At 56.6% G+C, this 12,937-nt stretch overlaps 5 protein-coding genes across 5 annotated transcripts; 2 read left to right on the forward strand and 3 right to left on the reverse strand.

The window, feature by feature from the left end:
• Positions 1-706: 706 nt before the first annotated feature.
• On the forward strand, positions 707-3,148 carry CkaCkLH20_06177 (uncharacterized protein; the record flags this gene model as incomplete). Its single annotated transcript, XM_038888894.1, has 4 exons — positions 707-802; positions 996-1,143; positions 1,220-1,331; positions 1,390-3,148. The coding sequence occupies 4 exons, from the start codon at positions 707-709 to the stop codon at positions 3,146-3,148; spliced, it is 2,115 nt and encodes a 704-aa protein (XP_038745695.1).
• An 890-nt stretch (positions 3,149-4,038) lies between these two features.
• On the reverse strand, positions 4,039-5,030 carry CkaCkLH20_06178 (ubiquinone/menaquinone biosynthesis methyltransferase; the record flags this gene model as incomplete). The annotated part of the gene is made up of 2 exons (XM_038888895.1): positions 4,039-4,705; positions 4,765-5,030. The coding sequence occupies 2 exons, from the start codon at positions 5,028-5,030 to the stop codon at positions 4,039-4,041; spliced, it is 933 nt and encodes a 310-aa protein (XP_038745696.1).
• Positions 5,031-5,268: 238 nt separating this feature from the next.
• On the reverse strand, positions 5,269-5,472 carry CkaCkLH20_06179 (uncharacterized protein; the record flags this gene model as incomplete). Its single annotated transcript, XM_038888896.1, has 1 exon — positions 5,269-5,472. The coding sequence occupies one exon, from the start codon at positions 5,470-5,472 to the stop codon at positions 5,269-5,271; it is 204 nt and encodes a 67-aa protein (XP_038745697.1).
• A 2,696-nt stretch (positions 5,473-8,168) lies between these two features.
• On the reverse strand, positions 8,169-9,308 carry CkaCkLH20_06180 (aminotransferase class IV; the record flags this gene model as incomplete). Its single annotated transcript, XM_038888897.1, has 3 exons — positions 8,169-9,017; positions 9,077-9,127; positions 9,186-9,308. 3 exons carry the CDS (start codon positions 9,306-9,308, stop codon positions 8,169-8,171), a joined length of 1,023 nt encoding a protein of 340 aa, XP_038745698.1.
• Positions 9,309-10,576: 1,268 nt separating this feature from the next.
• On the forward strand, positions 10,577-12,316 carry CkaCkLH20_06181 (major facilitator superfamily transporter; the record flags this gene model as incomplete). Its single annotated transcript, XM_038888898.1, has 5 exons — positions 10,577-10,765; positions 10,822-11,244; positions 11,298-11,459; positions 11,546-11,882; positions 11,940-12,316. The coding sequence occupies 5 exons, from the start codon at positions 10,577-10,579 to the stop codon at positions 12,314-12,316; spliced, it is 1,488 nt and encodes a 495-aa protein (XP_038745699.1).
• Positions 12,317-12,937: the final 621 nt, after the last annotated feature.

Genomic DNA, 12,937 nt, shown 5'->3' on the forward strand with positions numbered 1-12,937 from the left:
GGTAGCACAGCATATGGTGGATCTCCTGCTCATCACTTGTCGTTGTTGGGATATCGCTGCTCTCTGCCCGAGGTGCCCATGAGTGTTGTTGGTAGCGGCGGGAGGCCCTCAGATAGAAGTCGGATACCTTGAGCGGTGAAGCCAAACCACTTCGGGAACCTCTATACAATCGGTACCGTTTGCCACCAGCTGCCTCCTCATGCTGTCCAAGAAAGTGAGCTGAGGAGAACTCATAGCGTCCGTTTGTCGTGAGTGACTGTCGTGTCTATCCCTGAGAGGCCCAGGTCGGGGCGGGCATCTTTAGGTGGTCTAGCGCAAGAGGCAGCTGCCCGAGCCCCGCCGTGGTGCCTGGAAGTGCCCAGCACTCCAGTGTCCATCCCGCCGTCCGGGCCAGAAACAAGGTGCGCGGATGCTGCGAAGGAGCAATTCTAGCCCCTGCCAGCTGTGACCATCCGCGCTAAACCGTTTGGGGCAAGGGCAGCCTCTTCTGGCAGGGCGCCAATTCGTCCGTTCGTTGCTTCCACCTACACCTGGCACTTTTCCTTACACTCAACCTCCAGAAAAATATCACCAGCCTTGTAAGGGGAGCTTGTTCCTTTCTCCGTCGCAAACATCACCGTCTGCTCCTTCCAACCTCATTTCCATCTCCGTTGATACCCAAACCCTTCCGCCCACGACCTCCCGACCCGAGCACCCGGTCCAGACCCTGACGAACACCCCGATCCCGACCGATCCCCCCCCTCTGGCCTCCATCCCCGACTCCATCTCGCGATTACCAGGACAACCACCTAGCATGGCTGCTGTGAGTTCTCCCCTTTCCCGTCACATCCAGGCCTCCATGGTGCCGACATCAGAAGCACGCTTCTGCTCTACACGATTGCGCACACGGCCTCACCGATTGCTCTGTGTCGCGATGCCTCGTCGCTGGCGCCGGGGTCTTGATAGCTCATGTCGTCCCGCCGCAGACACGTGCTGACACACCATCGCCATTTTAGCCTCGCCCATACAACAACAACACCAACCCGGGCTACATGCCTAACGGAGCTTCTTCCATCCAACCTGGAGCTGCGCCGCTCCTTCCCAACCAAGGCCGTGTCCTCCAGACTGGCCCCATCCGTGTCTTGTGCATAGCTGATGTTCGAGGTTCGTTGCCATTCCATCGAATGCGGTTGGGCGCCGGGCCCGATTGTGGAGCTTCAATCTAATCCGCTCGTCACAGGAAACCTCACATCTTTGAACGACCTCGCAAAACAAGCACGAGCCGACCACATCATTCACACTGGCGACTTTGGCTTCTACGACGACACCTCCTTGGAGCGAATCGCAGAAAAGTAAGGACCCCCCGCGATCCTACACCCGACCGCTGTCGTTCTGACATTGGCAAACAAGGACCCTCAAGCATGTTGCCCAATACTCCCCCCTGATTTCCGAGCCCGTCAAGAAGGCGATCCAGCAGGGCGGTCCCGGTCCAGTCAAGAGCCGATTCCCTCCCAACGAGCTTCCCCTCTCCGAACTCTCCCTACTCCTGAGCGGCGAAATCAAGCTCGATGTCCCCGTCTACACCGTATGGGGTGCCTGCGAAGATGTGCGCGTTCTTGAGAAGTTCCGGTCCGGCGAGTATAAGGTACAGAACTTGCACATCATCGACGAGGCTCGGTCGATGCTTTTGGAGATTGGCGGAGTGAAGCTCCGTCTGCTCGGTCTTGGCGGTGCTGTCGTCATGCACAAGCTGTTCGACAACGGCGAGGGACGCACTACGATCGCAGGAGGTCAGGGTACCATGTGGACCACCCTCCTGCAGATGGGTGAGCTCGTCGACACTGCCCACCGAGTCTACGACCCTACCGAGACCCGTGTTTTCGTCACCCACGCTTCTCCTGCCCGTGAGGGTATCCTCAACCAGCTCTCCGTCACCCTGAAGGCCGATTTCTCCATCTCTGCTGGACTGCACTTCCGCTACGGCAGCTCCTACAACGAGTTCAGCGTCAACCCTACCCTCGACCACTACCGCGGCAAGCTCGCCGCCTCCAAGGCCTCCTTCAACGACGTCTGGGAGACTGTCAAGGGCGAGGTCGAGCCGGCCATCTCCCAGAACGAGGCGCAGCAGAACCTGCTCAAGAACGCCCTGCAGCTTGTGGAGAAGATGCCTACCACGGCTGCCGGCGGCAACCCCTTCGGTGGTCCCGTCGCCGGCCAAGCACAGCTGGGCCAGGTGGATGAGAGCGCCTTCAAGAACATGTGGAACTTCAACCTGGCAGATGCCGCCTTCGGCTGGCTTGTGCTTGAGATCCAAGACGGGCGTATCGGAACCGAGATGCGTGCGCAGGGCTTCAACTTCTCACATAGGGGTGCTAAGGCGGCGGCGCCCGTCCCGGCCGCAGCCCCCGCTGGTGCTCCCGGCAACCTCCCGGCTCCGGCTCCTCCCTCGACGCAAAGCACAGCTCCCCCTCCTGCGAGCAGACAACCTTCATCTCAAGCCCCTCCCAAGCCTGCCGTCGCGACGCCGCTGCCGCCTGCCAAGCCCGCGACTCCTCAGCCTGCTGCCGCTCCCACGCCGCCCGCCGTGCCTCCTAAGGATGAGCGTCCGGCTCCCGCGGCTGCTAACGGATCAGCCCACGGCCCTGACCCCATCTCCTCTCCCGCTCCCAAGACTCCCGCGCAAGATATCATCGGTCTGTTCATTATGAATGTCAGCTCCGAGGAGCAAACACGCGACCTCTTCGACGGCGAACACAAGGCCAACATTCTCAAGATTGAGAAGTGGGGCAATTCCAACAAGGTTGTTCAATTCAAGACCATGGAGGATCGTGATGCCGCGCTCGCAAGCCTTCCCGAGGATCTCAAGACGCGCGCCCAGGAGGACCGCTCTCGTCCCCTCGTCAAGGTGTTCCAGCACCGCGAGACCAAGTTCCAGCCCCGTAGCGGCGCCGGCAACTGGGGAAGCAGCAGAGGCGGCGGCAACTCGGCGAACACGGGCAGCGGCTACCGTAGTGCCGGTGGGGCCAGTGACTCTGAGAGCAACCGCCGCGGCCGTGGAGGAGCTCGAGGCGGCCGCGGAGGCGAGCGGGGTCGCGGTCGTGGCCGAGGCGGACTCAAGGGTGACGGTGGCGCGTCACCTGCCCCTGGTCCCGCCACCCCGGCGGATTAGGACTCTTCTCTCAGAGTCACTGATGAGTATGCTAAGGCGGGCGACTCGAGCTCTTCCGGATCGAAGAGACGTCGCCTGTCCCACGCTAATGATGTTCTTGCAGCCCTACTGGCCAACTGTGGTCCCTCCGAGCAAGGGGAATGAAGGACACGAACCAAATTCTTTTCCGGTTATGAAAGGAGAAAGGGGGGCAAAGAAAATAAGTGCTACCAATTCTTGTACGCGTACCTTAATGAGATAACTTAGGGGGAGGGTTTCTCGGGCTGGACGAGCTCATCCGGGATGTTTGGTCCTTTTTGGCTCCGTTTTCCCGTTTTTCCATGTTAGGAGTTCTTCGTCGATGAGAAATAAAAGGCTTTACGGCTTCGGTGGAGTTGAGAGAGAGCCGGATTTAGGTATTACCCCTCGTCGTCCATTTCTTTTTCGGTGATGGTGAGGACGGGATCAGATAGAGTTGAATCCATGTGATCAATTAGGATGATGCCGTCGCTACGTCTTGTGCCACGTGAATTGAGTTTGCCGTCACATGGGATTAGAGATGCAGTGCAGTGCCCCGTTGAGACCCGGGCCTTGTCTGAGGTCTCAGCATCAGTGAGACGCGATTACATTGAGTCAGCTTTCTCATACTAACACGGAGGAGCAATAGGAGCATCCGATCATTCAATCCTCGATAATCCCTCGTGTGGCTGTTATACAAGGCCAGCGGCCGTCTGATATACATTTGTGTGTAGAGAGTCTATCTGGTTGCCCGCCGTCTACCTCATGCAGCCATGTCCGTTTTGTTTCTTTCGTATTAGTACAGATTCAACATTGTACAGGAGCCCTTTCTCTTCCGGGGCCCGTCTGCCTCTCGCCGTTTTCGTCACGTCCTCTCTGCACACATCTTCCGCTCAAGCCAGGGGCTTCATGCCCTTGTGAATAGCCGCGACACCGCCGGTCAGGTTCTCGTAGCCCTCGCCGGCGACGACGAAGCCGGCGTCTTTGATCATGTCGCGGAACTCGGTCTGGCTGGGGAAGCGCTCGATGCTCTCGACGAGGTACTGGTAGCTGTCCCTGTCGCCGGCGACGACCTGGCCGATGAGGGGGATGGCGGAGAAGGACCAGCGCTTGTAGACGGCGTTGAAGAGGGGGTAGTCGTCGGCCTTTGAGAACTCGAGGCAGGCGAAGACGCCGCCGGGCTTGAGGACGCGGTGGGCCTCGCGCAGAGCGGCGGGGATGTTTGTGAAGTTGCGGATGCCGAAGGCGACGGTGTAGAGGTCGACGGAGTTGTCGGGGACGGCGCCGTCGGGGAGCTTCTCGGCGTTGGCCTCGAGCCAGGAGAGGGCGGCCTGCTGGGAGGCCGGGAGGGACTTGGAGCGGTCGCGGCCGACGGCGAGCATGGAGGGGTTGATGTCGGAGATTGTAACCCGGACGTCGGGGTTGTGGTTGAGGTTGTGGGCGGTGTGGAGCATGCGGAAGGCGATGTCGCCGGTGCCGCCTGCGATGTCGAGGATGTGTTGGGGGGTCGGGGGGTTGGTTGCTGAGTAGCCGGGCTGGAGGGAGGAGACGAAGTGGTCCCTGGGAGGCGTGTTAGTGATGTGTGTGTGTGAGGTGGTTTCGTGGGGAGCTTGACGTACTTCCATATTCTGTGCCAGCCGAAGGACATGAGGTCGTTCATGCGGTCGTAGCTGTCTGCGACGCTGTGGAAGACGCCGGCGACGCGGTCGGCTTTTTCGGATTCGGCGACGGTCTTGAAGCCGAAGTGTGTCGTCTTGGCGGACGAGTCGGTGTTGATGGATCGGGAGGCGATTGCGAAGGGACGGGGGAGGGATTGGGAGGAGGCGAAGGAATTTGAGATTGAGCGCGCGCTCAATGGCGTGCGGAGGGCACGTCTGGTCGCCATCTTGAGGGAATGGCTTGCTTTCGCGGAACGACGGGAGGTCCTGGGGTTGTAAGTGTCAGTCGATCGAGAGAGCTTTCGGGATGGAAATTTTGGTGGAGATGCGATTGGTGTGGCTGGGGCGACCCGACGTGGGGTGTCCAAGCCACATCTTGAATTGACCAGGGTCGAGGACGATCACCCCGGACGGGATGGACATCGTGAAATCCAATGTGGAAACTTCGATGGGTAGAAATATACCTTAGACCGTGGCCGTGGCAGTGACTGTGGTAGTCGCGTCTCCGGTCTCGCTGACGTCGCTGGTCTCGCGCTCTTTGGCACGGGCTCGGTGCTGGGCGAGGGCCTTGGCGAAGTTGTGAATCTGGTTGCGGGCGTAGTAGGCGGCGACGCAGAGGAGGAGGGTGATCATGATGATCAAGACGGCGATCTTGGCGGAAGGACTCATTTTGGTGCATTGGATAGCTCCTACTTTCTGGGTGATCAAATAGGTCTTGTGAGTATTTTTTTGCTGAATGGAAAGGGCAAGTTGTGAAGTTGACGATGAGGTCGAGTTGGATTTGGAAGGAGCGACCTCCGATTGTTGCGAGTTTGGGAAGGAGAAGGTAGCGGGCGGGCTTCTTGACATTCTGCATTCTCGCAAGCAATTGACATTGTCATCTTCTTCAATCCAACATACAACCATAAAGCAACACTTCTTCTTATTGAACTTGATGCCTTAGCTTTCCTCCTCTACCTCCCACATCTGCGCGCTGCCTCACCAAGCACAGTGCGATTTCACTTACACCACGTCAAGACATACGATAAGCCGCTAGACATACCTCACAGTATTTTACAGTCAAGAGTACTGTATTACACTGTGCACACCTCTGGTCTTGCACACGTCCGAGCCGCGGGACCTCATTCTATTCGACCGACACCGTCCTCCCGTCTCGAAACGATGGATATTTCTGACATAACAACCCCGGACCGGGAGACACCGTCTCCGCCAACTAAGGCAAAAGCCTGCACGCGATGCCGTACTCAGAATATAGAGGTATGGGAGATCATCCTCAGATGCAGAACGGGTTACTGAACTATTCTTCGCCTCATCCTAGTGCGAACAGCAAATACCTAAATGCTCTGCCTGTCAGAAGGACGGCGCCGATTGCGCTTACCAGGATGATACCGTCAAAAGTCTCGAGAACCAAGACAAGGAACTACAGGACGAGGTTGAAACTTCCAGCAAGAGGGGCACTGAAAACGCTCACTACGATGGTCCCTCCAAACGCCTCAAGGACCAAAACAAGGGTCCCATTGAGGGGGGAACTAGAGACCGGGCCAAACAAGTCCCAGATGCCGGTGGCTTCGGTGATGTGCGCGAAGAAGCCCAAAAGATTGCCGTTCCAGCCATTGGGCAGCCGAGCAACCAGGGAGACAGGATCAACCGTAAGTCATCTCTGGACTCGAGGTAGTATCTTGAAGCTAGAAATCTGATCAAGTGCTCCTCAGTGTACACCGCTCCCGGATCGACTTCAGCTCGCCGTGTCTGCACGAAGATCTTGTATCAAAAACTCTACGATGCAGTTCTCCCACCACAACCAGTTGCGAACTTCCTCGTCGCTGCTTACATCCGTCATGTCCACCTTTGGTGGCCGTTCATTAGGCTCCCTTTCTTGAGAGATAGTATCAGTAATTTATACAACACTCCTGTGGCGGGGCAGAATACTGCGCCGTCGGGGCACAATCTCTACGACAAGTTTGTTGTTTTTCAAGTTCTAGCCCTAGCCGCGAAGCACTCATCCCAACATCCAGAATACAGCAGGAGGGACGTGAACAACCCAGAGAATTACTTCGAGACGAGTTTGCGGCTTTTCCTCGGTATCATCGATCGTCCAAGAAAATTCCAAGACCTGCATTTCATATTACTGCTGGGTGTGTGGATGCTGGATTCAAACGATGGAAGTCACGGCGAAAACCTTTGGCAAGTCAGCCAGTGGGCAGCATCTGTTGCCAAAGAATTGGGCGTTGGCCGGTACCCACCGGGTCGTCACGACGCGGAGGCTCTCGAGGTACGAACGCGCACTTGGTGGTGCGTCGATGCATTGGAAAAACAGGTAGCCGTCATCACAGGGAAGGGGTTGCCTATTCGACACGACCAGATATACGCACCGGCGCTGGTGCGGAGCAAAATGGACGACCTAACGCCAGAAGAAGAACAATCAGCCCCCGCCTTCCACAAATTCAGCATCATGATTTTCACACACTTGGTTGAACTGCGACGAATTGCCTCTCCCGTGCTGGAGTTCATTTAGGGGACGGGCAAACGAGCATCGAGAAACCAGATCTGCGACAAGATCAACAGGATCCAGAAAGGCTTGCAAAGCTACAAGCAAAAAATTGCATCGTTGGGCTTCCAGGACACCCGGGAGCATTGGGAGATGGAGGTCGAGTATGGCCTTTTCGTGATCAGAACGTGTCGGCCGTACCGTACGTTTGAACCGCCCGAAAAGATGCTCCGGAAGTGCTCCGACGCAGTGTCTGATACTGTAAGCCAGTGGAAACTAATGGAGACCGATCAACTCGTCAGCCCAGCGTGTCGGTGCTTTCGCCATGTGCGGTCGATTTTAATAGTCGGGCTCGCGGGCCTCTACTGTGATTGGTAGGTCGAATGCCTTTTCATCTTGGAAAGTACTGACGGCCCATTATTTTCAGGAACAACGAAAGAAAGAAAAAGAAAAACGCCTCCTACCAATATCGTCCTCATGGAGACGATGTAGCATCATGCGTCCGTCTGATTGAGGGCGGCATTGCCCATATGAGAGAGCACTCATTAGTGAGATATCGCAACCTTCTCAAAGACGCGAGTCTCAGAGTCTACGGCCCCGGCCCTCAGTTAGTTCTCGATCTAGCAAATAGCAACCCGTCGGAAAGTTTTTTCCGAGGCGAGGGGCTGGAAACGTGTGTGAGTCAAGTGGAAGGATACTTTAACGATGGCCAGATGAAGTTGGATGAGGGCCTAGCGGCTTGGTATGACCCATTCCTTGATATAACTCCTCCCAGTCAACCCGCGCGAGCAAACTGAGCATTAGGTTATTGCTTTGTGGCTGGTCCGAAGAAAAGGGATTACGCTGTATATTGTTAGGTAGTCGACTTGCTTCCCTTTCACAATTTCAGAAGCTTCAGAACACTCAGATCTCGCGGTTTCTCCAGCTCGGCCATAATCTCCTCTCTCGACCTTGCAACATCCATCGCCACTTCCGCCGCGTACAACTTCTGGATGGCCGCAGTGAAAGGCCCCTTCTGTCCATCTCCAATCTTGCGCCCATCAACCTCAGTGACATGAATCTGAGACGGGAAAGTCCCGGTGCAGAAGGCCTCGTCGGCCCCATACACCTCGGTGAGCGCGAAGTCGAGCTCCCTGACCTTTATGCCGTGGGCGCGGCACACGTCGATGGTCTTCTGGCGGGTGATTCCCTGCATCTGGTTGTCCTTGGTGGGCGCCCAGACCTCGTCGCCGCGGACGATGAAGAAGTTGACCGAGTTGCACGTCTTGACGAACCCGTTCAGGTCCAGCATCAGCGCCTCGTCGACGCCCATCACGTTGGCGCTCACGCACGCCTGCACGTCCGTGGCCTTTGAGATGTGGTTCCACTGCTCGTCCTTGACGTCCGGCGGCCCGCGGCGCACCCAGGTCGTGGCGAGGCGGAGGCCGCGCTCCTTGGCGGCCGGGTCGACGGCCTTGATCTCGGGGATGATGACGATGAGCGGGAGGCCGATGTTGACGTGCGGGTTCTGGTACGGCGTTGACTTGAGGCCGCGGCTGACCACGAGGCGGATGTGCACGTGAGGCTCGTCGGTCATGTCGTTGGCGTCGATGGTCTGGTGGAGGAGGGAGAGGAGGTCTCCTTTGGTGAGACCCAGGTCCATGTACATTGCCTTTGCGGACTGGAAGAGTCTGTTGATGTGTTCCTTTGCGAACTGGACGCGGCCTCTGACGGCGCGGATGCCTTCCTTGATGCGGATTCCCGTCAGCCCAACTCCGACTACTGGGTTGGTTTATCTGGACTTACCCAGATGCCGTCACCGATGAGGAAGTTCGAGTCAAAGACCGACACCACCGCCTGGTCTCTCGGGACTAGGCGGAACTCTTTGCTTACTCCATCGCGAATTCCAACCTACGAACTGATTAGATATTGTACAGGCGTCATAACTGTCAGAACTTGCCAAGATGGAAGCGTTTTTGGCGTTGAGAACAGATGTGTGGCTGTTAGCCGCCTGCTTCTTTCCTTCCGGCGGAGACATGGTTCTTCAGCTTTCGGCCGGGGGTGGGTGATAACGGCAGTGAGTCTCCAAAAGGTGTGTTTGGCGTTCAGATCCGGAATCGATTAGAGAATTCCCAAAACGACGCCGATGATAAGTTTTGTCATGAGAGAAGTTGACCGCTTGTCGGAGCAGAAAATCATCCATGTCGAAATACTGGGTAGCACCCGACTACGCTCGGTGGAGGCCGAAGGCTTGTTTTCCGAGATGAGCCCCGCCGCTCCGGCTCGGCGCAGGCCAAGCCCCTGGAATCCCGGCTCAATCTCATGCCGAACGAAGTAACCGATGAGTTCGCTCCGTCGAATCGAGAAAGATAAGTCATCAGCAACGGTAGTTGAGCTTATCCTCAGCTGACCATCGCCGTGATGGTTCGGCATACTGATGTAGCCGTCTTAGGCATGGTGAAGGAAAGCAATGCTTGTCTGGACGTTCTATCTCAAAATCAAAATTAAAAGCCAGTGTAGTAGACGGTTTTGGACTAGAATATATAAGAGCATGATCCATCCTAATAATTGTTTCCAAATTCTCGTCTCCCACTTTCACAAGGGGTCTTCCATCAGCCACTAATAGTGACTGCCGGCGGGTAGGCTTCCCGGCTTGTTTACTATGACTCCTACGTGTTTGTTAGAGTCCTCTTCATTCCACGATCTAGAACCGTGTACGTAGATCGCAACCTCTCTGTCCCAGATACGCGGGGAAGGTATCCACGCCAAAGACGCCAAAGCTCAACAATGGCCACAAGCTGAGATACGAACCTCAGAACCTACACATTCTTCACGCGCTATCGAACCTTTTGTGATCGACACACCGATATCTCCCGGGTGTCACTCAACGCCCACAGCCCGGAGCGACGAGTCAGCGTCGAGAACTCGGCCGACCGCTATCAACCGGCCCTCATCTCGGTCCCCACCGAGGCCGATCCACCTTCCTCCATGGCGTGATCCCGAGGTGGGATTTCGTCAATTGACTTCGAAGCTGCGTTCTCCATATCAAAAACGTCTTCCCCGGTTTCCATTACCCAAGATTGTGGATGATGGTAGGCGTCGACGTGAAATATCTGTGTTTCCCCCGTGGCCCCTTGGATTTCTAGCCCTGCATGGCGAGACTGTCGGTTTCTTGTCTGTCTTCCTTCGACTCTTGTCTCAACTTCGGTTTTGGTCCGTGATTATCTTCGTCGATTTGATTGCGGTTCTTTGAGATAAGAGGGTAGGATTCGACTTACACGGTTCTAAAACGAAGAAACCCCGGAGATGGACCACAAACCTGGCGACGACCACAAGGCGAACGAGCCGAAAGTGTTGAATGATCCCCGCGATGCGCCCGACTTTGACGAGGCCGAGGCGATATCGCCCGCGCAGAACAGACGGCTGCGTATGAAGACGGACATGGTCGTCTTGCCCTGCGCCGTCATCAGCATGACGCTCGCTTTCCTCGACAAGGTAACGCCGCCCCTGTTCTCGACCCCGTGAATATCTCTCTGACGACCGCGAACCAGAACGCCCTGGGTTTCGCCGCCATCTTCGGCCTCAGACAGGACACCAATCTCAAGGGCCAAGAGTACTCCTGGCTCGGCAGCATCTTCTACTTTGGTTACTTGGCCATGGAACTGCCCAGCTTGTGGCTCATGAGAAAGGTGCCCATTGGGAAGTACATGGGATCTTGCCTCGTGCTCTGGGGCGCCGCGATCTGCTTGATGTCGGTGTGTCACAACTTCGCCGGGCTCGCGGCGATCCGTGTGTTTTTGGGGATTTTCGAGGCTGCGTTGTTGCCCCTTATGCTGGTTCTCAACTCGACGTGGTATCGCCGCGATGAGCAACCGCTGCGGACGGCGTTGTGGCATAACACCTTTGCTGGTGTTTTCGGCGGTATCCTGTCGTACGCTATTGGCAATATCAAAGGGTCGTTGTCGACTTGGAAGGTGAGTAAAGCCGCGCATCGTAAGAAGAAGCGGCTGGCTAACATGAGATTCAGTACATTTTCATCATCTACGGGGCCGTCACCGTCCTCACAGGCCTCGTCGTCCTCGTAGTCTTGCCAGATTCCCCCGCCAAGGCCTGGTTCTTCAACGAAGAAGAGCGAAAGGCAGTTATCGTGCGTCTGGCGGAGAACCAGACGGGCGTCGACGTCGACAAGGTGCGTGTTTACCCCGCGCGATTCTCAACACTTTTGTTCTTCAAATTCACCACTGCAGAAAACTAACCCGCGCCACACAAACACAGAAATTCAACGGCAGGCAGATCCTCGAGGCCCTCAAGGACCCCAAGTGCTGGTGCGTCTGGGCCTGCGGCATCGGCTACGCCATCGCCAACGCGGGCATCACCAACTTCAACCCCCTCATCATCGCCGGCTACGGCTTCAGCCAGACCAAGACGGTGCTCATGGCCACGCCGCAGGCCGCCGTCGCCATGGTCGCCGGTACCGTGCTGACGGCGGTCTCGCTCTTCGTGCGGAACCTGCGGTGCGTGTTCTGGATCGTCTCGGCGCTCATCGGGCTCGCGGGCGCCGTCATGGTGCACACGCTCGACACCAACGATCACCGCGATGCTTCTTTGGCGGGTAAGGAGTCCTTTATCAACTTGGATAGTTCTTGGAACTTATACTAACCGCAGCCAGGTGTCTACATCATGGGTTTCTACAACGTCCCCTGGGTGTTCATGCTAAGTCTCAACTCGTCCAACACGGCGGGCGCGACGAAGAAGAGCTTCATGGGCGTCTCTGTCGCGGTTTGCTACGCACTCGGCAACATCATCGGCCCGCAGATGTTCTTGTCGAGCCAGGCGCCGAGGTATCCGCTCGGTATCGGTTCCATGATGTTCGCCTTTGCCCTCATGGCGGCGTCGGGCGTGGTTTACTATCTGCTGTGCGTTGCCGAGAACAAGCGCCGCGATTCGAAGTATGGTGTCCCGGAGGACATGGTGCAGGCCGGCCTGGAGTCGGAGAGGGAGGACAAGACGGACTGGGAGAACAAGGGGTTCCGTTACACGTACTAGACTGTTCTGTGATTAGTTATGAGATGGGCCGAATAGAGCCTCTAAACGATTATTTACACGCGAATCAGCCCGCCCAAGCCTGGCGAGGATATTGGTACGACGCCAACCTGAATGTTGTAGTCATGTGTGTCCTATAGCTGGTGATAGCGTGGCCCGATTCACTGCCGACTGACTTGGGACAGTTAACTTTACGGTTCCAAGAACGTACCGTAACCATGGGCGCACGTCATGGAACCAAACGGTAAACAGCCTCATTTATGCGCCAAACAAAAGCTGTCAGTTCTGATCCTCAAACATGAAGAAAAAAGTTGGGCCCAAAGTCCCAGACATGTGTGTCCAGCTCGGGTGAAAACATAACTCTATCATCAGCGCCCACGGAGAATGTCGCCATTGTGCCCCTGTCAAGGTTCGTTCGGTTCCTTATCGGCTCCAGCCACGCGGGGCGCGGGGGCGGGCGGCATGGGATGGGGATGGGGACGGGGGTGGTACCCATGGAAAGCTCGGGTTTATCGTGCTCGCTTTCCTTCGGCTCATGACGTTCACCAGGCGCCGGCCGACGGTAGACGACGATACTCCCGCCGTGAGGTTGCTTGTGTCTCGGCTTCCCGCTCCCTCGATTAC

This window comes from Colletotrichum karsti (genome assembly GCF_011947395.1).
Source record: "Colletotrichum karsti strain CkLH20 chromosome Unknown Scaffold18, whole genome shotgun sequence".
Lineage (NCBI taxonomy): Eukaryota > Fungi > Ascomycota > Sordariomycetes > Glomerellales > Glomerellaceae > Colletotrichum > Colletotrichum karsti.